General features: G+C 35.9%; 2 protein-coding genes across 6 annotated transcripts in view; both read right to left on the bottom strand.

Annotated features, from left to right (window-relative positions):
• LOC137247499 (scoloptoxin SSD14-like) overlaps positions 1-13,397 on the bottom strand; it is an 84,236-nt gene extending 70,839 nt beyond the window's left edge. Inside the window, exon 1 of one of the 3 annotated variants that reach the window (XM_067778453.1) lies at positions 12,897-13,397. In XM_067778453.1, the coding sequence (XP_067634554.1) occupies positions 12,897-12,901 (5 nt within the window). In that variant the 5' untranslated portion in view covers positions 12,902-13,397. The remainder of the gene's footprint in view (positions 1-12,896) is intronic. The other 2 variants (XM_067778451.1, XM_067778452.1) reach the window with 2 other exon arrangements.
• A 458-nt stretch (positions 13,398-13,855) lies between these two features.
• The window catches only part of LOC137247500 (scoloptoxin SSD14-like), a 45,285-nt gene continuing 35,667 nt past the window's right edge, over positions 13,856-23,473 (bottom strand). For 2 of the 3 annotated variants that reach the window (XM_067778454.1, XM_067778455.1), the window contains 3 exons: positions 21,573-22,010; positions 20,138-20,378; positions 13,859-15,338 (listed from right to left, as the gene is read on the bottom strand). In XM_067778454.1, coding sequence (XP_067634555.1) covers positions 15,048-15,338; positions 20,138-20,378; positions 21,573-22,010 — 970 coding nt within the window. In that variant the 3' untranslated portion in view covers positions 13,859-15,047. Of the gene's footprint in view, positions 15,339-20,137; positions 20,379-21,572; positions 22,011-23,473 lie in introns of all 3 variants that reach the window. The other variant, XM_067778456.1, reaches the window with a different exon arrangement.

Below are 23,473 nucleotides of genomic sequence, written 5' to 3'. Positions count from 1 at the left end.
ATTTCGCCCTTTTTCAAAGAAAACAGTTACCGTCCTAGAATCTAAGCGCCTACCAAATTTCACAAGGATTGGTAAATATTTGTTCGACTTATGGCATTAAATGTATCCTAGACAAATCAAATTAAAAAGGGCGGAGCCACGCCCATTTTGAAATTTTCTTTTGTTTTTGTATTTTGTTGCACCATATCATTTCTGGAGTTGAATGTTGACATAATTTACTTATATACTGTAAAGATATTACATTTTTTGTAAAAATTTCACTTTAAAAAAATTTTTTTTTAAAGTGGGCGTGTTCGTTCTCCGATTTTGCTAATTTTTATTAAGCATACATACAGTAATACAAGTAACGTTCCTGCCAAATTTCATCATGATATCTTCAACGACTGCCAAATTACAGCTTGCAAAACTTCTAAATTACCTTCTTTTAAAAGTGGGCGGTGCCACTCCCATTGTCCAAAATTTTACTTATTTTCTATTCTGCGTCATAAGTTCAACCCACCTACCAAGTTTCATCGCTTTATCCGTCTTTGGTAATGAGTTGTCGCACTTTTTCGATTTTTCGAAATTTTCGATATCGAAAAAGTGGGCGTGGTTATGGTCCGATATCGTTCATTTTAAATAGCGATCTGAGATGAGTGCCCGGGAACGTACGTACCAAATTTGGTCAAGATGCCTCTAAATTTACTCAAGTTATCGTGTTAACGGACGGACGGACATGTCTCAATCAAATTTTTTTTCGGTACTGATGATTTTCATATATGGAAGTCTATATCTATCTCGATTCCTTTATACCTGTACAACCAACCGTTATCCAATCAAAGTTAATATACTCTGTGAGCTCTGCTCAACTGAGTATAAAAAAAGTCAAATTGAGCGATTTTACCGTGGTGGTCAATAGTGAGGGACGTGGGTACTTTTAACTACCCGTTTATAATTTTCTCGGTTTGTCTCCAATATTATTGTCCAGCAATAATCTCCCATCATTTCTTCATTCCAAAAACCTTGGTGACGCTTTTCAAAAATCATGAGGTCTTGGTGAAAATGATGTATATTGGAACGATTTTCCGTCATCCCTTGTCAAATTTGGTTTTGAGACAAACTGGTTTCGGCGTTGTGCCATCATCAGTGTCGATTTTCGTTCTGATCTGTTGTTGTCATTTGTCCTGTATTTATAGTTCGTAGGTACATGAGCAGGTATTGTCAAAATTGATGCTTGTGTATATTTAGTTATGTGTATGTGCTGTGTGTTCATTCAGAACCGAGGGTGGTTTACTCTTCGTTTTGTGTGGCTGACTGGGGTAGGTAATAATCCGTGATTTTAGTCGCTTGACCTTCTTTGTGGGCTTTTTGTTTTGGTGTGTTAATTGTTTTGTGTTTATTTGTTTTTGTGTGTTTGTCTGTTGTACCTGTGTGATTACTTTGTTTCTTATAAACAAGTTTTAAAGGCTCGAATATTGTGTCAGAAATTGTGTTTATCTGTTAGTTTATTATTCTACCATCGAATGTTTTCTGTTTGTAGATTTCCATGTTTTCGAGTACGTTGAGACGTCGGCCTTTTGCTTGTATGTGAAGAACCCTAACTGTTTTATTGATGTTTGCTGGTGAACATTCATTCTCGACCATGTGATTCGCGAAGTTAGACTCGCGTTTGGATTCCGGTTTTTTTGTTGTAATCTCTAATAAGTTCTCTGAACCTCGTTCTTATTTGCCGTCCTGTTTGTGCAATGTAACTATGCTGGCATCCGCAGGTAAGCTTGTATACGCCGTGGCTTCTAAACGGATCCTCTGAGTTAGTGTAGCTCTTAGTTTTCGCCCTAGATTGCTCGATGTTTTGAATGCTGTATTAATGTTGTATTTTTTAAGGAAGTTTGCCAATTTATATGTTGTTTTTCCAGTATATGTCATAGTCGTCCAGCTATTATTTTCCTTTTCATTATTTCTTTTTGGTTCTCCTTTTGTCCTTCTGAGCTTATCTACTAGTGCTTTTTTATATCCGTTGTTTGCAGCGATATTATATATGACCCCAAGTTCTCTCTTATATGGCTCTTGTGTAAGAGTTGTTCTTTCAAGTCTATGTACCAAGTGTCTTAATGCTGCATTTTTATGCTGTTGGGGGTGATTTGAGGTATTATGTATTATTGTGTCGGTGGCCGTTGGCTTTCTATATATGCCATAGTTAAATCTTTTGGCTTCTTTATTAATATTTATCGTGAGGTCTAGATAGTTGATTCCTCCGTCTTCTTCAGTTTCCATTGTAAATTTTATATTTCCGTGCTGCTTGTTAAGGTACTCCAATACAAGCTCTTCGTTATTAGTAGTTAAAACGCATATTATGTCATCCACGTATCTAGCATAAAATGGCACGCCTAATTTGGACTTCAGCTCCGGTATGTACTTTTCTTCCAGATGTTTCATGAACACTTCCATAAGAATTGCTGATGTGGGGCTTCCCATTCCAACACCGTTTGTTTGTCTATATATTTTATCGTTGAATTGAAAATAGTTTTGACGTAAAGTGGTTCTTAGCGTATTTGTGATTTGCATACTTTTCACCTTGTTTTTTGTATTATGAACTATTGTTGAGCTAACTATGTCCAAAGTCTGCGATAGTGGTATTGATGGGTATAGATCTTTTATGTCAAAAGATACCAATTTGCTGTTCTTTGTTAGATCTACGGTCTCAAGTCTCTCTATTAGTTCTGTTGTGTTAGCTATTGCATATTCGTTCCTTAGCTCTAGAGTATCTTTCAATATCGTTTTTAAATTTTTGGGCAGTTTGTAACATGGTGCTGATTTAAAATTAATGATGGGCCTCATTGGCGTGTCCGGCGTGTGGATTTTTGGTAGCGCAATCAGTGGAGGGTTCATTTGGACCAATCTATGTGCCATGTTAGAATCTACTATATTTGTTACATTTTTTATTGCAAACTTGCATTGTTTTTGGTATTCATCTGTGGGATCCTCTCTCATTCTACGACATTTCCTCTATGAGATCTTCGGTTTTGGATATATATTTCTCTTTTCCGATTAGCACAGTGGTGTTTCCTTTCTCCGCTTTCGTTGTGACAATATTGTTTTTCCTAAGTTTATGCCGTAGATTCTTTATTATTTTCTCCTCTGTATTAGATTTTTGTCCTTCCTGTGCTTCACTTAATTTTTTATGATTTCCCTGCACATGTGTCTTGCGTGCTCCTGTTCTTACTGTGGTATCAATGATATTGCGATCTCCGCATCTACAATCGCTTGCTCCGTTTTTCTTACTGCATTTTGGTCCATGATATTGGCCACTGTTGTGAGGTTAACGAACTTGTCATGAAACTGGTAAGTTGTTTGGTTTGGTTACCCGTCGTCCTGCAAGCTTGTCCAAATATAGGTCGCTCAACCGAAAATTAATAACAAAATAATTGTCTGGGTTTGACTCCCGTATTATTGTCCAGCAAAAAAAAATAAAGTAGAAAATAAAAAGATGATAAAAAATTTTAAGGACTACCTTTATATAAATGGACCAAAAAATAGTAGGCAACTTTTCCTTTAATATAGACATAGTCTTGTTGAATTTAGACTAAAAAACTTTAACAATAGCTCTTGTAAAAGAATTTTGGGATTTAAAACTGTAAAGGTGGAAGGCAATTTTTCAATTTAAGGCAAACCATGTTCATGGGATTAACTAATTGATTATTTAAAATTTAAACACGCACTCTACCTTTATAATTTTAAATCCCAAAATTCTTTTACAAAAGCTATTGTTAAAGTTATTTAGTCTAAATTCAACAAGACTATGTCTATCTTAAAATTTTTTTATCATCTTTTTATTTTCAATTTTTTAGTACTGCCTACAAAAATGCAATTGCAATTTTGATTAGTAATTTAAGTAATTCCTAGGTGAAAATTCTTATCTTTATTTATTTGTTCAAAATAGCAGGATTTAATAGAATTAGTGGAATTTTCGCTGACAACACTGGCGAAAACAACAGAATTCCACCTCGCATCATAACAAGAGAATTCCACCTCGTTTGTCAGATATTTAATTTGCACAGCTGAAAATCGTGGTGAAATTCGCATACGCATGAAAGTCTAAAAGAATCGTGGTGAAAGTCGCGTACACCTAAAAGTATGCAATGCCGTGCATTGAGTTGGGCCTTCAACGAGGTGGAATTCTACAACGCCTGCAACACCATGAAGGTATGGCCTTATCTTCTAAATAGTTCGACTTGTACGTTACGTAGCTCACATTTTTTGATCAAACATTGCACTGTCTTCGAGTTTTAAACTATATTTCAGGTTTAAAGTCTCTAGATATCCAGGAAGTTAGTTAAAAGTCGATTGCAAGATTCCCAATTTAAAACTAGTTTTCTCAATATCTCGATCCATGCGCCACCTAGCGGAATTTTTTTGATAAAATATTGCATTGTCACCGGGTTCTGACTTACGGCCCAAGTTTCATGTCTCTAGCTCATCGGGAAGTTACTCGAAAATCGATCGCAAAATTCCCCCCGTTTTTAAAGGATTTGCAGTTATATTGACTAGCGTGCCACCTAGCGGAACTTTGTTTTCTATAAATTGTATTGTCACCAGGCCTCTAAATAAGTGCCAAGTTTCAAGCCTCTAGGTAACCGGGAAGTTAGTTAAAAATGGATTGAAAATTCCCAAATTAAAATTTCTTTTCTTACTATCTCGATCCGCGTGCCACCTAGCGAATTTTTTTGTTCAGATGTTGCATTGTCACCGGGTTCTGACCCACACCCCAAGTTTCAAGTTACTCAAAAATTGATCGCAAGATTACCCTCCTTTTTCAGGGATTTGTAGTTATCTCAATTAGCACGCCACCTGGCGGAACTTTGTTCTTTATAAATTGTATTGTCACCGGGTTCCGAACTATGTCCTAAGTTACAAGTCTTTAGGTAACCGGGAAGTTAGTTAAAAATGGATTTAAAGATTCCCAAATTAAAATTAATTTTCCCAATATCTCGATCCATGCGCCACCTAGCGGATTTTTTTTGGATAAAATATTGCATTGTCACCGATTACTTACGGCTCAAGTTTCATATCTCTAGCTCACCGGGAAGTTACTCAAAAATTGATTGCAAGATTCCCCTCATTTTTCAATGATTTTTAGTTATCTCACTTAGTGCGCCACCTAGCGGAATTTTGTTTGCTGAAAATTGTATTGTCACTGGGTATTGAACTATGTGTTAAGTTACAAGTCCCTAGGTAACCGGGAAGTTAGTTAAAAATGGATTGAAAAATTCCAAAATTAAAATTAATTTTCCTAATATCTAGATCCATGCGCCACCTAGCGGAATTTTTTTGATAAAATATTGCACTGTCACCGGGTTCTGCCTTACGGCTCCAGGTTCATACCTCCAGCTCACCGGGTTACTCAAAAATCGATTGCAAGATTCCCCTCCTTTTTCAAGGATTTGTAGTTATCTCACTTAGAGCGCCACCTAGCGGAATTTTGTTTTCTATAAATTGTATTGTCACCGGGTTTCGAACTATGTGCTAAGTTACAAGTCGCTAGGTAACCGAGAAGTTAGTTAAAAATGGATTGAAAAATTCCCAAATTAAAATTAATTTTCCTAATATCTCGATCCATGCGCCACCTAGCGGAATTTCTTTGATAAAATATTGCACTGTCACCGGGTTCTGCCTTACGGCTCCAGCTTCAGACCTCCAGCTCACCGGGTTACTCAAAAATCGATTACAAGATTCCCCTCCTTTTTCAAGGATTTGTAGTTATCTCACTTAGAGCGCCACCTAGCAGAATTTTGTTTTCTATAAACTGTATTGTCACCGGGTTTCGAAATATGTGCTAAGTTACAAGTCGCTAGGTAACCGAGAAGTTAGTTAAAAATGGATTGAAAAATTCCCAAATTAAAATTAATTTTCCTAATATCTCGATCCATGCGCCACCTAGCGGAATTTCTTTGATAAAATATTGCACTGTCACCGGGTTCTGCCTTACGGCTCCAGCTTCATACCTCCAGCTCACCGGGTTACTCAAAAATCGATTACAAGATTCCCCTCCTTTTTCAAGGATTTGTAGTTATCTCACTTAGAGCGTCACCTAGCGGAATTTTGTTTTCTATAAATTGTATTGTCACCGGGTCTCGAACTATGTGCTAAGTTACAAGTCTCTAGGTAACCGAGAAGTTAGTTAAAAATGGATTGAAAAATTCCCAAATTAAAATTAATTTTCCTAATATCTCGATCCATGCGCAACCTAGCGGAATTTTTTAATCAAATGTTGCGTTGTCACCGGGTTCTGACCCACGACCCAAGTTTCAAGTCTCTAGCTCATAGGCAAGTTAATCAAAAATCGGTCGCAAGATTCCCCTCGGTTTTCAGGGATTTGTAGTTATCTCAATTACCACGACACCTAGCGGAACTTCGTTTTCTATAAATTGTATTGTCACCGGGTCTCGAACTATGCGCCAAGTTGCATGTCTCTAGGTAACCGGGAAGTTAGTTAAAAATGGATTGAAAGATTCCCAAATTAAAATTAATTTTCCCAATATATCGGTCCATGCGCCACCTAGCGGAATTTTTTTTGATAAAATATTGCATTGTCACCTGGTTCTGACTTACGGCTCAAGTTTCATATCTTCAGCTTACCGATTGCAAGAATCTCTGCTTTTTTTCTGGGATTTTCAGGGATTTTCGTTTATCTCGATTCGTCTGCCACTTGGCGGCAAAATGTTTTCCACGAATTGTTGTGCCATCGACTCGAAAACTATGTGCTAAGTTTCAAGTCTCTGGATCACCGAGAAGTTAGGTAAAAGTCGATCGCATAATTTCCATTTTAAAATTAATTTTCTGTATATCTCGATCCGTGCGCCACGTAGCGGATTTTTTTTCACTTGCATTGTAATGTCTCTCAGATCTGAACTATGTTCTAAGTATCAAGTGTCTAGCTCAACGGGAAGTTACCGAAAAAGACTTTTCCGTGGGTCAAAAATTCGTATGGAAATGAGGTGACAAACATGAAAGCGACTTAATATAAAGGTATATAAAAAGGAATTGGGGTGGTCTCTACTCGAAGCGTATGCGGGTCAATCGGTCATACCAAATTTATGACTATGGTTGTGTCTTTGATAAAGCGATAAAAATCGATCCCTGTAAATACTGTGAAATAGGCTCCAGACGGAGGTCTATGTCAAAGAGAGATCAGAAATTTCTCCAGAATAGTGCATTCTCTCAGACCAATATAATGATCCTTGTTGAGAGACGGGCTTCCTTAAGGGCATTATGATCCAACTTGTTAAATCCGGATATCGTACGGAGCCTAGGCTCGCTGGCGTCCATAGATGATTGTAATGGCGCTCTTTGTTGGGCCCTCTTACACAGCAACATCGAAGGGAGTGAATTTGCTGATGAAATGATCAGCCAAAGTTTCCAAATGTTTATAAAGTACGCAGAGCGCTTCTTACGACTACCACTGTTTTTATCCTGAAAAAAATCAAAGAATGCACTGTTAGAGCGAACTTTCTGGGGACTAACCGGGATGATTGTGAGTCCTGTACGTAAATACATAAAAAAAAAAAAAATGTAAGGCGCGATAACCACCGAAGATATCTAAGGCTGAGCTTCTCTTCCAATTTGCGTCGTGCTCCTCTTGATTTTCCCTACAAATTGGCCGGACGGGACTTACATGTTTTATGCCGACTCCGAACGGCATCTGCCAGGCAGATGAGTTTTCACTGAGAGCTTTTCATGGCAGAAATATAGCCGGAGCGCTTGCCAAACACTGCCGACGGGCGACCCCGCTTAGAAAAATTTTCTTCTAAATGAAAAACCTTATTTCTAAAATTTTGATGTTGCTTTGCCTGGGGTGTGAACCCAGGGCATACGGTGTGGTAGGCGGAGCACGCTACCACCACACCACGGTGGCCGTCTGTACGTACATATGGCTATAATTATTGGTTAGGAGGGGAACGAGGTTTCTGCAAAAGCATTCAGGATAACGGGTCGGCTCATAACTTTCTTTGTTCATGTCCACGACTGCCGACAAGACTGCTAACGTTTTAGTTTGCGCGGTTTTTGAAAGTCTAAAAGAGGTGAGGTATGTGGTTTAATCGCTCCTACTTATGTAAGTTCACATGAGAAAGTAAGTGGTTTGTGGAAGACTAACTAGAAAGTATCTGGTTGGACCAATGCGCCCCTACCCGGCGTTCACTGAAGGCATTCACAATAGACAACAAATCTCAGAGTGGAGGTGATGAATTTTAGTGTCCAAAAGCTTCGGATAGTGTCTTTAACGCTTTTATATCAACAACAAAAATATTAAAAACTTGCATGCAAACGAATTCGGATAATGTCAGTTACAAGCAGAAGGAGATATCGTCTTATCAACATGCTGGATTTCACTCGTTTAATCAACATTTTTGTGGAAAGAAGAAGAGTTTATATACAAAATTATCACTAGGTTGGTTGCTTGCTATGCCGGCCGGACACCAACGATCCGGGCCCAAGTAGCGCACGGGGCATCATTTTGATGCATATTTCTTCTAGAACTAATTGCTGCTGTGTTAGTATGGCTACTCGGTACTCCGTTCAAACCATTTGGTGTGGAATCTGCTGACATCTTTTACAGAGCATTTGGCTACCTTCTTAAGTTTCGGCAATATATAACTGCCCATAGTTAGAAGCCTAGTGTGTGATAGAGCTGGACATTCACACAGGTGGGGCGCGACTGTTTTTTTGCTGCGCTCCTCATCTCAGCTCCTGCAAATGCTGTTTCCAATTAGTGTGGCAGTGATCTTAAAGATTTTTTTGCTGGACCTCTGTTCTCCTGTTATTGTAATTCAGTCAGGTTTGCTTGGTCATCTCACAGGTGTCCGAGGAGTAAAGTTAGCACTTATTTACACATCTGCATTTTATTTTCTATTGCGAATTTTTCGTTTTTGAGATATGTAGAATCGCGTATAAAGAAGTGTTCACAATTTTACATGCCAACCTAATAAAAACGCACTGTGGGTTTTCAACGCACGCACTTAAACGGCTTTTTTTACCCTAACCGAAATAAGCATGCGTTGCGACAATGTAAAACATGTATGCAAACGTCAAACCAAAATGTCACGCAGAACAAAAATTGGAAATCGAGTTAGCTTTTTACGCAGTAATTTCAATTTCGGTTGCTCTCATAAAATTTATATGTGCATATGACATTTTTGACAGCAAATGACTTGCGTGCGTTTATATTAGGTAAGTCCTTAAAGGAAAATAGATAGACCCACCATTAAGTATACCGAAATAATCAGGATGAAGAGCTGAGTTGATTTAGCCATATCCGCCTGTCCATCTGTCTGTTTGTATGCAAACTAGTCCTTCAATTTTTGAGATATCTTGATAAAATTTGGTGAGCGGGTGTCTTTAGGTGTCCGATTAGACATTTGTCGGAACCGGCCGGATCGGACCACTATAGCATATATCCTCCATACAACCGATTTTTGTCATATCTTCCTCAATTTATCAGATTGAAGCTTCAAACATCACCATATGCTTTCGTATATTGCACATATTGCTGTCTGAAAAAATGGATGAGATCGGTCTATAGATAGTATATATCCCCCACAACCGATTGTTCAGATAAGAAACTTTTCGTAATTACTGCCCCATTTTAAGAGCCAAAGGCTTCAAATTTCAACGAATGCTTACGTATATAGCATATAGTGTTTTCTGAAAAAATCATAGAGATCGGTGGTATATATATTATATACCTCATATAAACTGTCATTTTTGCCCCTTTTTACGGCTAGAAGCTTCAAAATTCATCAAATTTCATCATATACTTACGTTCACGTCATATATTTTTGAAATACGTGATTCGTAGTCATAGTTTTTACATGCAGACCACAAAAAACGTGAAACTTTGCATCCTCACACAAAGTACCTACCTATTTTTTATTTTATATTTATCTTAAAAATCGTTTAGGTATGTACATCTGTTCACTATATATTTCTTATCTTATACATCCGACTATTTGGAGATTACGAACGGGATAAGATTATTGTTCAACCCCATTCATGAAAGGTATGAAGTCTTCGGCACAGCCGAAGACAGTCCCGTCCTTACTTGTTTTTATTATAATTGACTGCAAAATTGTTTCACCATTTGTGTATAAAATTTGAGTCGAATGTATGTATGTGTATTTATGTCGTAGTACTAAAGAGTTTAAGACCGAACCTGATATCCAAGTTGTTGTGCTTATTCATTTTTTTTCGACGAACTTTTAATCTGCCGAGGCCGACGGAAACATTTTTATATTTTTATTGATGCCGTGACCGTCATCAGAAGTATAAGAACTTGACGATGCCAATAATGAGATCACTTGCATGGAGGTGAATAAGTCCGGTTGTTGATGACTTAATACATATTTGAAGCTAATATATTTTATTTAGTGTATACATGGGCAAATTCCAGAAAAGCGATGTCAAATGGGAAGTTGAGATGTTTTCTTTTTTTTGTTTAAACAAATATTTAGCAAGCACGTGCAATTTTTCTGGTAACGTTGTCATCCGCAATCACAATACAAAAAGCTGTTTGTCATATTCGTAACCGGTAAAATGAATGTTGTTACCAGCTTAGAATAATGATGTTAACTGTGGCAAAGAGAGTAGAGTAATAAGAGGGAGCATTGTAGAGTTGTTCATTCTCCACAAAGTGGGATGGCTGCACCAGGAATACACCATACGTTTTGCTCCTGCTTCGTTTTCACCATCTGGATTAAAAAAGTCATGAGCCTGGGCATTCGCGCAATTTTAGTGATGTAAATTGCATGGCGCCAGCGCCAATGGGTGCCAGCTCAATGGAAACTCATTGACGCAATGACTCCAAGCGAATTTTTGACGCTACTTAGTAATGAGTGGATAGTAGATTTCACTTGCACTATAGTGAAACGACTTTTGTGTGTCAGGCACGAGTTTGGTGTTATTGGCGCTACTGGCAATGATGACACTGAGCTGATGACGGTAGCGCCGGTAGTTCAGCTTTTGAATCAGAGAAAGAATTGATGACCCGTGTAAATTATTATGGCTTTGGCTATTATTGGCTGTGACTTTGAACTAAATAAATGTTGCGGACATAACAAGCAGAGTAATTTTTGAGTTTTATATTTTAAATTTAATGCACAATTAATATGGGTGTGTTTGAGCAGCCAAATAATAACAGTAGTATTGCTAAAGTGCTGCTTAGTTGATGGAATGTCGCTAATTTCCTAGAGATGATCAATAGATTGTCAACATTTTGTTCAACGAACGCGCGAAATCGCCACATCTGCTCAAATGTTGCTGAAAAACGTTATCCGCTGTCATAAAGGTAACACTGCTGCAGCTCGAACACACCCTATATCGAGAAAGTAACAAATAGACAACTTAGCTTTTCTTTACAAATCGCTTGGCTGAGATTTTCATTTGTTGATTTAACTTAAGCTGTTATACCAATATTTTTCAGCCAGCTTATTTTCAAATAGGTAATTTTTCCAAAGGCAAAATAAATTACAGAGTTATACAGCCTTAAAAAGTCAGCTATGTCAAAAATTTTGGAATATAAACAGAAACGATATAATACAGAGACATTGCATGGACGAAAAATCGTGTGAGGCAAGCTTCACAAAATTCTAGTAGGTCACATTCACCACTTACCACAGCAGAATTTGTTAAACTACCACTGTCTGTATTTGTTATTTAACAATTATTTGTACACTTTTTATTCATCTAATGTGTTCAGAATTCACATTTTTACTCTCTAAAACTCCAATCAGTGTATTTCTGTGCTTAAATTATGTTAAAAATTGTGTTAAAGTTTTTGGTGTGGTGAAAGTGACCTACTAGAATTTTGTTACGCTCCGCTGCTTTCCACCGAATTTCGCGCATGCAACATCTTTATATTCCAAAATTTTTGGAAGTGCGAAAAAACTAAAACAGGAACTTAAACTAGCATACTGCATATCGAAAGATCAATTTTTAGTGCGAGTTTATGTTAACCAGAACGCTTGAGCCCTCATGGGCAGTGAACTTTTATGCAAGCTGGTTTAACTGAGCTTAAATTGGCTATAGCTTAAACTCGTACTAAAACACCGACCTTAAAAACGATTGAAATATTACAATTTAGCCAACCTTAACTGTAGTTTAAACTTCCACAATTTCGTTTCTCCAATTTTTATATTGATATTGATTCCAAGGTTAATTTCTGAGAATAGATTCATAACAAAATAAACTCGGAAAATGGTGACCACGCGCGGGTAAACATTTTAACTTTGCTTGTTTAGCGAAAGTAGGATATTACGGGATACTTATTAGTAGCTTGATCTGAACTTGATTAGGGTCTTCTGTCACCAACAAAACTAATTTCGTCCAGCTCCATGAAACGTAAGTAACACTGAGTATCACCAATATGTCCTTCTTTGCTTGCCGAAAATATGACATTATTTGAATAAAATGAAAAAATTGGCAGTCTAGATCGCAAATTTGGAGAATTTACATAAAGCTGTTCATGCGGAAATGTAATTGACAAAACTCAAAATAACAATTTTCTGAAGCTGTGTACCTATATAATCTTTTGCAAAAAAAATGTATATAATTAAACTGAACCATAATTTTGCAACACAAACTTGAAAAGTGTCGAGAATAAGTGGCAAACATAGGTGATTCTGGATTTGCCCATATGCATATATGGGGAATAATCGCACTCAAATATGAGGCCTCGTTTATGTTGAGAGTGATAGCGGGAACTGCAGCCAAAAAATTAGTATTCATACGGGCTTTAATTATTGGGCTGAAGTCAATGAACATCAAAGGTCACAGTGGAACATTAATAGGTAAATACCTACCTACATAAATATACAGATATTAAACAACTAAATATGTGGATATTAATGTTCGATTATATTACTCACTTCATTTCAATTAATTTCGACTACAATGTAATAAATCTCTGCGAAAACAATAGTTTATATATTTTCCTTTTTTTCCGTAAAATTTGTTTTATGAAATTGTGTTGATTAGATTTACATAGTCATTTCGTATTTTTGCGTTTCACATAAACAAACATAAGCACCGTTACCGTGGTGAGATCAATAGCACGATCAAAACTATACTGAGCAACTCAAGCGAATGCTGGCAAAATAAAAACTGAAATTATTTGTTTGTAAGCGGGAAATCACACCTGATATCGTTCTCTTTTTGCGTTAACCGCGTAACCACACATTTTGAGAAAATCAGTTGTTTATGTGAACATTCGGTCATGGTTTCTAGCGCCTTTATTTACGGCGTATACCTTTATGAAAATATTTATACCTTTCATGAAAATGAAATGGTATATTAATTTCGTCACGAAACCGAAAATTGTAAGTCCTTAAAGGAAAATAGATAGACCCACCATTAAGTATACCGAAATAATCACGACGAAGAGCTGAGTTGATTTAGCCATGTCCGTCTGTCCGTCTGTCTGTTTTTATGCAAACTAGTCCCTCAATTTTTGAGAAATCTTGATAGAATTTGTTGAACGGGTGTATTTGGGTGTCCGATTAGACATTTGTCGGAACCGGCCGGATCGGACCACTATAGCATATATCCTCCATACAACCGATTTTTCAGAAAATGAGGATTTTTGTCATATCCTGCTCAATTTAACAGATTGAAGCTTCAAACTTCACCATGTAATTTCGTATATTGCACATATTGTTGCCTGAAAAAATTGATGAGATCGGTCGTATATACAGTATATATCCCCCACAACCGATTGTTCAGATAAGACACTTTTCGTAATTACTGCCCTATTTTAAGAGCTAGAGGCTTCAAATTTCACCGAATGCTTACGTATATAGCATATATTGCTGTCCGAAAAAATCATAGAGATCGGTGATATATATAATATATATATGATGGTATATATTGTATATATATATAGTATATGTATATTTTTTTTGCAATTTTAGCCCCATTTTAACAGCTAGAAGCTTCAAATTTCACCAAATGCTTACGTGTATAACATATATTGTTGTCTGAAAAAATCATAGAGATCGGTGGTATATATATTATATACCCCATATATACTGTAATTTTTGCCTCTTTTTTACGGCTAGAAGCTTCAAAATTCATCAAATTTCATCAAATAGTTACGCTTACGTCATATATTGTTGAAATACGTCATAGCTTTTACACGCAAACCACCAAAAACCTGAAACTTTGCACCCTCACACAAAGTACCTACCTGTTTTTTATTTTATATTTATCTTAAAACTCGTTTAAGTACGTAGATCTGTTCACTATATATTTCTTATCTTATACATCCGATTATTCGGAGATTACGAACGGGATAAGATTATTGTTCAGCCCCATTCATGAGAGGTATGAAGTCTTCGGCACAGCCGAAGACAGTCCCGTTCTTACTTGTTTTTGTTTGCAATACACAAGTTATTCACTTACTTTCTTGATTTCCCAGTAGTAGATACGTGGTTAACTTATAATCCGGACGATATTACACACTTAGATCTATAGAGCAATAAACTCACAAATAATGTACAATGTTCGGAAAACGCGAAAAAATGACAACATTCCTCATAAGTGCCAATGAAATGTTAAGTTCAAGCAAAGCATTTCTCCTGTTCTTAATTGAAGTATTATTTAGTCGAATATACTACCTACCTATGTATATATGGAAGATATTAAAATGGTGTTCATATCTTAACGCCCTTTTCCTTTTAGGTGGCTGTGCCACTTAAAACTATTCCCATCAGGGAATCTTGGACCTATGTTATAGTTTCGGAAATTGTTTAACGTACAACTCATGATGGGTCCGCGGTATTTTATATACATATGTGGTAGCTTAATTCAACTAGGCGAGAATAGATACTTAAATCGCTTTCATGAGGGTCTTGAGCCCAAAAAGTTTCCTCTATCCTTTGGTTATAAAATTTATTGTACATAATTTTAAGCGTATTGTTTTTTTTTTTGCCGATATCACGAAGTCTAGTGATAAACAATAACTATACTCTATTAAATAAAACCGTTAAAAATGTTAGCGCGGTACCGTTTGGAATTTCAAACTAATGATGCATTTTATTTGGAATCTTAACAACGGATGTACTTCCTATACGTCGTCGATCATATTTTGGGTCGGGTAATCTATCTCGAACACCGATTGCAGTTACTGCTGCAAAACTTGATCCCTCCGGTGACTGATTTAATATATGGCCCACTTTTTGAAGGTATGCTACTATTGATTTTGGTACAGATGATTCATAGTCGATTTGCATCGGTGCCAGTTGATGATGAATCCTTCCACCATCTATAGCCTCACTTAAGGACTCATTGAAAATAAGATACTTGATGATGCTCTGTAAATGATACAAAGACAACATTCTCATTAAAATTTTCTGGTAGTTATGATTAATTTTTGGGTATGCCGAAAAATTCGGCTCTCAACATACCCTTGAACTAAAAAAAATTTTCGACTCGGTATTTTAGGTATCTATATATGTCTATCTATAGTAGCTAATTTTCAATATATTTACAAAGATTTTCAGGAAAAGCTTCTGTGCACATAATTTAATATGAAACATAGAACAATTCAATGAGAGGGCAACATTTCTTGCTAGAAACAAAAAAATCATTTTGCATAACATGCCATTACGTTTCTCATGCAGTTACAAGGCCTGATTACATTTACGATTACACAAAGACATCTGTCAAATAATTTTTACACAGTTCCATCGGTCAAATATATGGTTGGCTCATCCCATCAGCTGATTTTATTTTTCTCATTGCACTGGGGTACGAATTGTAAAAGGAGATAGCAAACGGAAAATGTAACCAACACATTTATAATTATTAACTGCCGTGGTGGTAAATTTTATATTAAAAAGTAGTTTCACATGGCCAATTGTTTTGAATTCATCTAATTTAGTGCACTATTTTCCCCAAACAGACAAGACTTGGACAGTTTCATGTTTTCTCTCCATTTTATTCGCGTAACAACACGCAGATTTTGACAATCTGTCCACAGGTAAGTTGTTGTTGTAGAGATGAGCCAAACATATACTTGAACCATGAAGTGTTATTTTCGGCCTGACAGGGCAGCACAACAGTCAATCACGCATTCCGTTATAGCCAGATTAATCCTAATTCTATATTTGTGTATATAGCGACAGTGAGTTGCGTCCTTTCACTCTCTACGTTTGCTTAGCTACGGTTGTCGTCAAGCTTTGCTGTATTGTGAATGTGGTTCAGCCCCCAAATTCCAACCTTTGCTAACGCAAAACTCCATCGCCAAAAATATCTTAAACATAAGTGCGCAAAAAAGTATGCAACACTTAATACCGTACGGCTATAAGAAATAACCGCCCCAGTCCTATGTAAAAGTAAAGCAGATATGCTGTTATTCCTTGTGAGCCTAGGGCAGAGCTAGGCGATAAGGATTGCGTTACAAAACGATTACGATTATAGAAATCATAATTTTAGCTTTCTAAACGGTTTTATTTAGCTTGACTTGACAGGCCGGCAGGCCGTTGTGAACGAATTTTGTAATTAAAATTTAAGTAACTTCCTGATAAGCTACGCGCTTGAAACTTGGAATATAGTTCAGAACCCGATGACAATGAAATAATAAGATAAAAAACTCCGATAGGTGGTGCATGGATCGAAATATTTCAAAAAATCGTGTTTGTGGTCCGATTTAGCACCTATTTGGAACAAATAATACATACATGTATAGAAAGCGACCTATGAAAAGTCGCCGCTAGATGGCATAAGGATAGAGATATGCAAAAAAATCGTATTTGTGGTCTGATTAGGATCATATTTGGAACACATATTACATACAGTCCGGTAGAAGTGACATCAAAATACTATGGAGCTCGAGGAGGGACAAGCATACGTTGCGCCGAGTTGAGTAAGGTCCTTGGAGGGATTATGTGTTGAGGACTTAGATTGTAACAAATTGTCAGGAAAGAGTCCTTGTAATAATGAGTCACGAAATGAACTAAATAGAATGAGAAATAATAGGCAATTAATGAAAAAAAAAAAAATAAATAAAATTGAAGTTAAACGGTTTTATTGAAAAGAATACTTACATGAAGTAATAATAATACTAAAAGCTAGAAAATAATTAGGTATGTCCTAGGTGCTAGTCATCACACTCCTCATCAATCTAGGGCGTTGATCAGATAATTAAATAAAAGCGTTGGGAGCGTGAAATTTCTCAAATTGTCAGGCGTAGCATAACCTGATTAAGGTTCAGTTGGTCTTACTTATGACTATCAATAGAAATTTCACGCGTCTAACGTTTTTTTTTAATAGTCTGATCAACGCCCTAGATTGATGAGGAGTGTGATGACTAGTACCTAGGACCTACCTAATTATTTTCTAGCTTTTAGTATTATTATTACTTCATGTAAGTATTCTTTTCAATAAAACCGTTTAACTTCAATTTTTTTATTAATTATTTTATTTAAAATTACGATTACAGTCATCATAATCGAACGAAACGCGATTATGATTGCAGTAAGCGTAATTTTGAAAAAGTTTAAATTACGATTATTGTAATCGTAGTCGCAGTCTCAACGCTTAACGATTACGTTATAGTAATTTTAAGTTTTCTAAAATTAAAATTTTTGCATCAATAAATATGAAAAAGGCGGCCTAATTGAAATTTTTATATTTTATTTTTCCAAAAAAAATCAGATAGAGCGGCCAAAACTTGTCTTCAAATGACTTGGAGCTGTTTAATTAACATTTGCTAAAACCTTTTTTCGTGTTCTCTTCTCCGTATTTATCGAAATATTTGGCTCTAAAATATCTAAAACGGTAACAAGTGCGCAGAAAATTATACAGCATTTAGTAGCATATTGTAAAGAATTTACTGTAATTCTCCTTATTTGCAATCTTCAGCTAACGTTCGTATCGCTAAACTGAATAAATAGCTCCAATATTGAATAATGGAAAAATGGCCTTTATTAAAGTACTTCACAATAACACTTATACTTTGCAACCAATAGCTTGCTTAATAACCAAACTGACTGATAGCTTAAATGAAACTGATTCTTGCCTATAATATTGTCGCCTTTTTATACTGTCCGACCTCCTCGTTGCATATTTCTAGGCTTTTCTAATTCCAGAACTTACTAGTTAGTTATAAATTTCTCACCTACAACAGATGTATAATTTCTATAGCTTCTCTCATACCCCATGCGCTTGTATGTATGAGCGACACTTCCACAATTATAATTGCATACCTTTAGGAGCATCTCAGATAAGATATCTGCATGTGTTTGTGCATCTCTTCTCCGCTGCGTGTACGTAGATAGGTGTAGACAAAATGATTAAATTATTGATGTGCATTCACGTCACTGCTTAGCATCGGCATAGAGATGGCAGTACCCCTTAGTGTTGCTAACATTCGTAACAATATGAATACAAAGAGTAACAACCTAACTCCTATACTTTTACATATGACTTAGGCGCACTTGTTACTGTTTTAGATATTTTTGGCAATGGAGGTTTAGCGTTAGCGATCGTTGGAATTTGGGGGCAGGACTAATTGCATGAAATTTGTGACACAAACACACAAAACGAAAAAAAAGTTTTATAAAAATTTGCTGCAGCAATTACCCTGCAAAAATCGCGAGAACTCCATGCATGCATGTATGGAGTACTCGCTATGGACCAAGCGAGTGCTCCAAAATTAACCACAATTCATACAAAAAATATGGTCCAATTAACATTGCGATGTCCTAGGACCGGACCATATACTCCAGCTCCGCATTACGTCAGAGTAATCCATGGAGTACCCACAGTCCAATAAACATCTTGTAGTGATTACAATCGTTAAAAACGAGCAATGATCGGCTTACAACATGTTCGTGTAGAAACATGAGTTGGTCTATCGCTGCATTACAGTGGAGTAGAATGGTAAGTACTCCAGTGGACCACATGGTCCAACGATTTTTGCAGGGTATCTCTTGAAAATGTCTCATGTACTTGCAACTTGTACGAGCAACCTGAATTGAATTTACTGCGTAAAGATTCGACTCGAAATTCAATTTTTGAGGAAACACTGTGTTATTAACAGCTGCTGTCGGGTTATATCTTTTCCATTACATTTTAGAAGGTATCAGTCGAAAATATTTTTGGGAGAATCTTATAAAAAGCCATATATATAATACTCCTGCTACAAAAGGCTAGATAAATTCCCAAACATCAGAATGCCGATGTATTGCTGTTTAAATGTTTTTGTTTTTTTTATTATATTGTGACGAATATGAGTGACACTAAGTGATACTCACATCCCTAGTGTGATGCTAAGTAAATGAAGTCACAACAACAATAAAGCAGACAGTCACTTGTATCTACATAAACGAATAAAACATTATGTCTACACATATGTACGTACACGCAGCAGAGAAGAGATGCACAAACACATGCAGATATCTTAAATTCTGGAAGCGCCTAGAAGATTCCACGAGGAAATCACAGAGTATAAAAGCACCAGCGGTAGGGGCGCTATAATCAGTTTCGATTAAGACGCTATCTAGCGAGTAATAGCAGTATTATTTCAAAATAGTAGAGTTATTTATTGTGAAGTACTTTAATAAAGGCCATTTTGCATTATTAAGTATTGGAGTTATTTATTCAACAGTTTAGTGATTCGAACTTAGCAGAAGGGCAAATAAGAGGATTTGCAGTAAATTCGTTACAATATTCTATAATCGAATGTACCTAAATTTAAATTTTTTCTTGTCACATTTATGCTGCTCCTATCACAAAAATGTTATATGCCGTCTTGTTTTAATTTCGAATTCCAAACACATTGCGAGCATTTTGTATTAGCAATATGGGAGTGTTACATATATGTAAAAAGCTGTTTTTCAAAAAAAATTTAAATTATGTATAAACTTGTGAGTGAACCTTGGCCTGACCTAAAACTCCACGAAGTTCAGCAGCACTGTTGAATATTAAAATATTTATACGCAATCAAGTAAGTATTCGTACTAGAAAAACTGATAGATTTGTTTTTAAGAAAATAAATAGTAGCCTGGTCTACAACCAGACAAAGCTACCTGGATTTAAAAGCAAAAAGCTAGCAATAGGTTAATGACCATATACCATCTAGCTTCAAAATATGTATGATCTTAAATACCGTTGCTACTGCAGTCGTAATTCTGCTACCACCAGCTGCGCCACTTAACATTCGAACATTGCCATCACGATCAAGTATAATTGCTGGAGCCATGGACGACATTGGCCTTTTTCCGGGATGTATATAATTAGCTGGAGAGGCGGGTATACCAAACGTATTTACAAGACCTGGGGTGGAGAAATCGTCCATTTCGTCATTTAGAATAATACCAGTGCGACGTGATCGAACTTTCGAGCCAAAACTGTAAAATATGCTTTTTTAGTATTATTTTTAAAGTAATTAAATTTGATAAAAATGAAACAAATCATTTTTCCTTTATACAAAGAAAATATTTCTCAATCAACGAATAGCTGTAATCTGCCTTAAAATCTTATTGTATTTTTTAAAACAAACTCAATTTAGCACCAATTGAGTGATTGTTTATTTGTATATTAAACGATCTCAATAAGAGTTGCAATTTACAATATTAGTCTAAATAAAATATATTTAAAAATATGCTTATTGGGTATTTTAATAGTTATCGAGTTATATTTAGTTTTAAATTGGTCTGGGCATATATTTAGAAATGTGAGTATATAGACACCATTTGTTAATTCGTTTTATATTTATAAATAGGACATGGCAAACCAGTTGTTGTTGTTGTATTAACGATAAAGACACTCCCCGGGTTGGGGTTTTGGTGAGTGCTATCGATGTTAATGGTTCTTTGCCGGATACAGATCCGGTACGTTCCGGTAACAAAGCACCATTAAGGTACTAGCTCGACCATCTCGGGAACGATTAATATGACCATATTAAACCTTCTAGGCTATCTTGCACACCCACCGCCGTAGTTACATGAGGAGGTTTGGCTAGAGCCTCGCCTGCTAAATATGTTAATGATACATTCATATTTGTAACAGGATTTCCCTCGCGTAGGTAAGGTTGACAATTTGGTTGCGGAAGCTTTGAAGCTATAAAGCTTTGTATTGCGCTTATCAGCCCCTTGAATCCCAAACCAGCTCTTAAAATGAACCGCCAACAACAAAACGTATCCTTGGTCCAAGATAACATACAAAGTATGACAGCCCAAAGAATAAATATATGCAAGGAAGACAATTGGAAAATTTGCACAACAACAAAGACATAGCTTTGGCTGAATGTGTTCAAATCGCTATGCCGGGAGAAAAGGCTTTGAAGAGACTTACCAGGTATAATAGAAACAGCCGTCACGTTGTTTCGATTTTTCCCAAATTATCCTATATTTAAATAAAAAATGTTTTCATGGTGTGATGGTTGCGTGCTCCGTCTACCACACCGAGGATCCTGGGTTCACCCCCCGGCCAAAGCAACGTCGCGAGGTTATCGTGCCTTTCATTTATTTATTTTTTTATTTTTAACAAAGGGCACTCCATGTTTTATAGTACAAATAGATTTAATTTGTTTTAGAACTTACTACGTATTTATTGTGCTGGTAATTGATACTGCATCTCCATCCGCAGCCAGTACCGATACATGAGCTGTGCCATGATCTTCTACCGAACTAAAATTAGCTCCATAAAATGCATAATCATAGAAAGTTTGATCATCATAAACTGATGTTCGTACATTTGCTGCAAAATCTTTGTTAATTAATTTGTTAAAAGTCTCCTCTATTGTCCGTTTGAAATCGGGTTCATTCTCCATATCACCCAAATTAGTACGCATACCGTACGCATGCTTGAATGTTTCAATTACACGTTGCCAATATATATCAGTATTATTAGTATATAAATCAGCTACAACGTTTAACATAAAAGCCAGTAGAGCTCCACTGGTTGGCAGAGGGGTTGAATAAAGGGTATACGCATCGGCAACATTTGCTGTTATGTGTTTAGAATCCTCCCAATGAACTCTGCAAATGTAATATATATGTACACTAGCGTAGACCTTACTAATCAAGTAAACTATTTTTTCTTTCCAGGCTCAGCCCCTCAAACGGTAATACACAGGTCAAAAATATCAAATATATATTTTGTTCCCGTTTGGTGACGGTTAAGGGATGTCGTCCAGGGGTTCATGTTCAGATTACGCTAGGAGGACAAAATATTTACCGCTGATTTGAATATTATCCTCCCTCGGCTGCTAGTTCGCAAACACCCTATCTCAAAATATATTTCAAAAATGTGCTATTTCAGAGATCTTAGAACTTTTTTCATAAACACCCTATCTCACTTTTGAATGTATTGAATTTATGCTCAGTTGGGGAGTTTTGAATCGAATTCTGAGATAGTGCATTTTAAAACAAATCCTATGTAGGGTTCTTATTATTTTTATTTAAATTTGTGTTTAAGTAACTTTGAACTTTGTAATTTTAGAATGTTTTATCAATATTTTAATTTTCAATATTGATTTTTCAATTATCAAAAATTTTCATTATGAAAGGAAATTTGTGAAACAAAAAGTTAAAAGATCAAAATAAAATATAATCAAAATACGTTCTTAAAAAAAAGAATTTTTAATTATAATCTACAACTGGCGATCCCGCCTATACACCTAAAATTGTGCTAGAACAAATTAATGCAATTAATTAGTGCGCCTAAAATCAGGCAAAAGAACATTTTTTAAAAGCAAATATTGAATAGTGTTGTGCAAAATATAAACAGCATTAAAAAAAAAAAACATATTTTAACAATATCTATAATAACATTATAAATCAATATTATCAACAACTACAAAAACTGCATTCCTACTGTTGTTGTGGAAGCCCTCAAGTCGGTGTTTATTGTCTTGGAATTTGTCAGCAGTATCAATTTTTCGTCTTTGTGGTTGAAGTTAATAATTATTTGAATAGTGTTCTATTGAATTATCAATATGGAATAGCATCGATCAACTTTTGCTGTTGGCTGTTATTTAAAACCTGTGTTTTTACAAGAAGACTTCATTTATTATTAAACTGCAATTAGCGTATTCATTTATTCGTGATGCGTCTGCGCTATTTATTTGATTAAAATAGTTAGTAGATAATACAGTTTAATAGAGACAAGGAGCAGCAGTATCAGTTTTTCATGATTGCATTCAAGCTTATTGATCAAAATTGTTCTGGATATGTATTTTCATTTATGCCACATTCATTAAGCTCAATTGGAATCATCTTATATCCATCTACCAATTGCAATAAAAGTCATCAACAAAAGTAAAAAAGCTGTAGTAAACGCAGTACAATGCAAAGCAAAATAAAGCATTATAAACAAAAAATAACCAACTGTGAATAGCTTTTCATACAATAAGTCGCTAACATCGAACGCGCGTTCAAGTCAACGATTATTAAGTGCTGCGCGCTAAATCAAACTCGCAGATAAAAATTTAAGTACAACG

The sequence above is a fragment of the Eurosta solidaginis genome, chromosome 4 (genome assembly GCF_040869045.1).
Source record: "Eurosta solidaginis isolate ZX-2024a chromosome 4, ASM4086904v1, whole genome shotgun sequence".
Taxonomy (NCBI): Eukaryota; Metazoa; Arthropoda; class Insecta; order Diptera; family Tephritidae; genus Eurosta; species Eurosta solidaginis.
The sequence above is the reverse complement of the archived record's forward strand: the minus strand, read 5'-3'. Positions and strand labels throughout refer to the sequence as shown.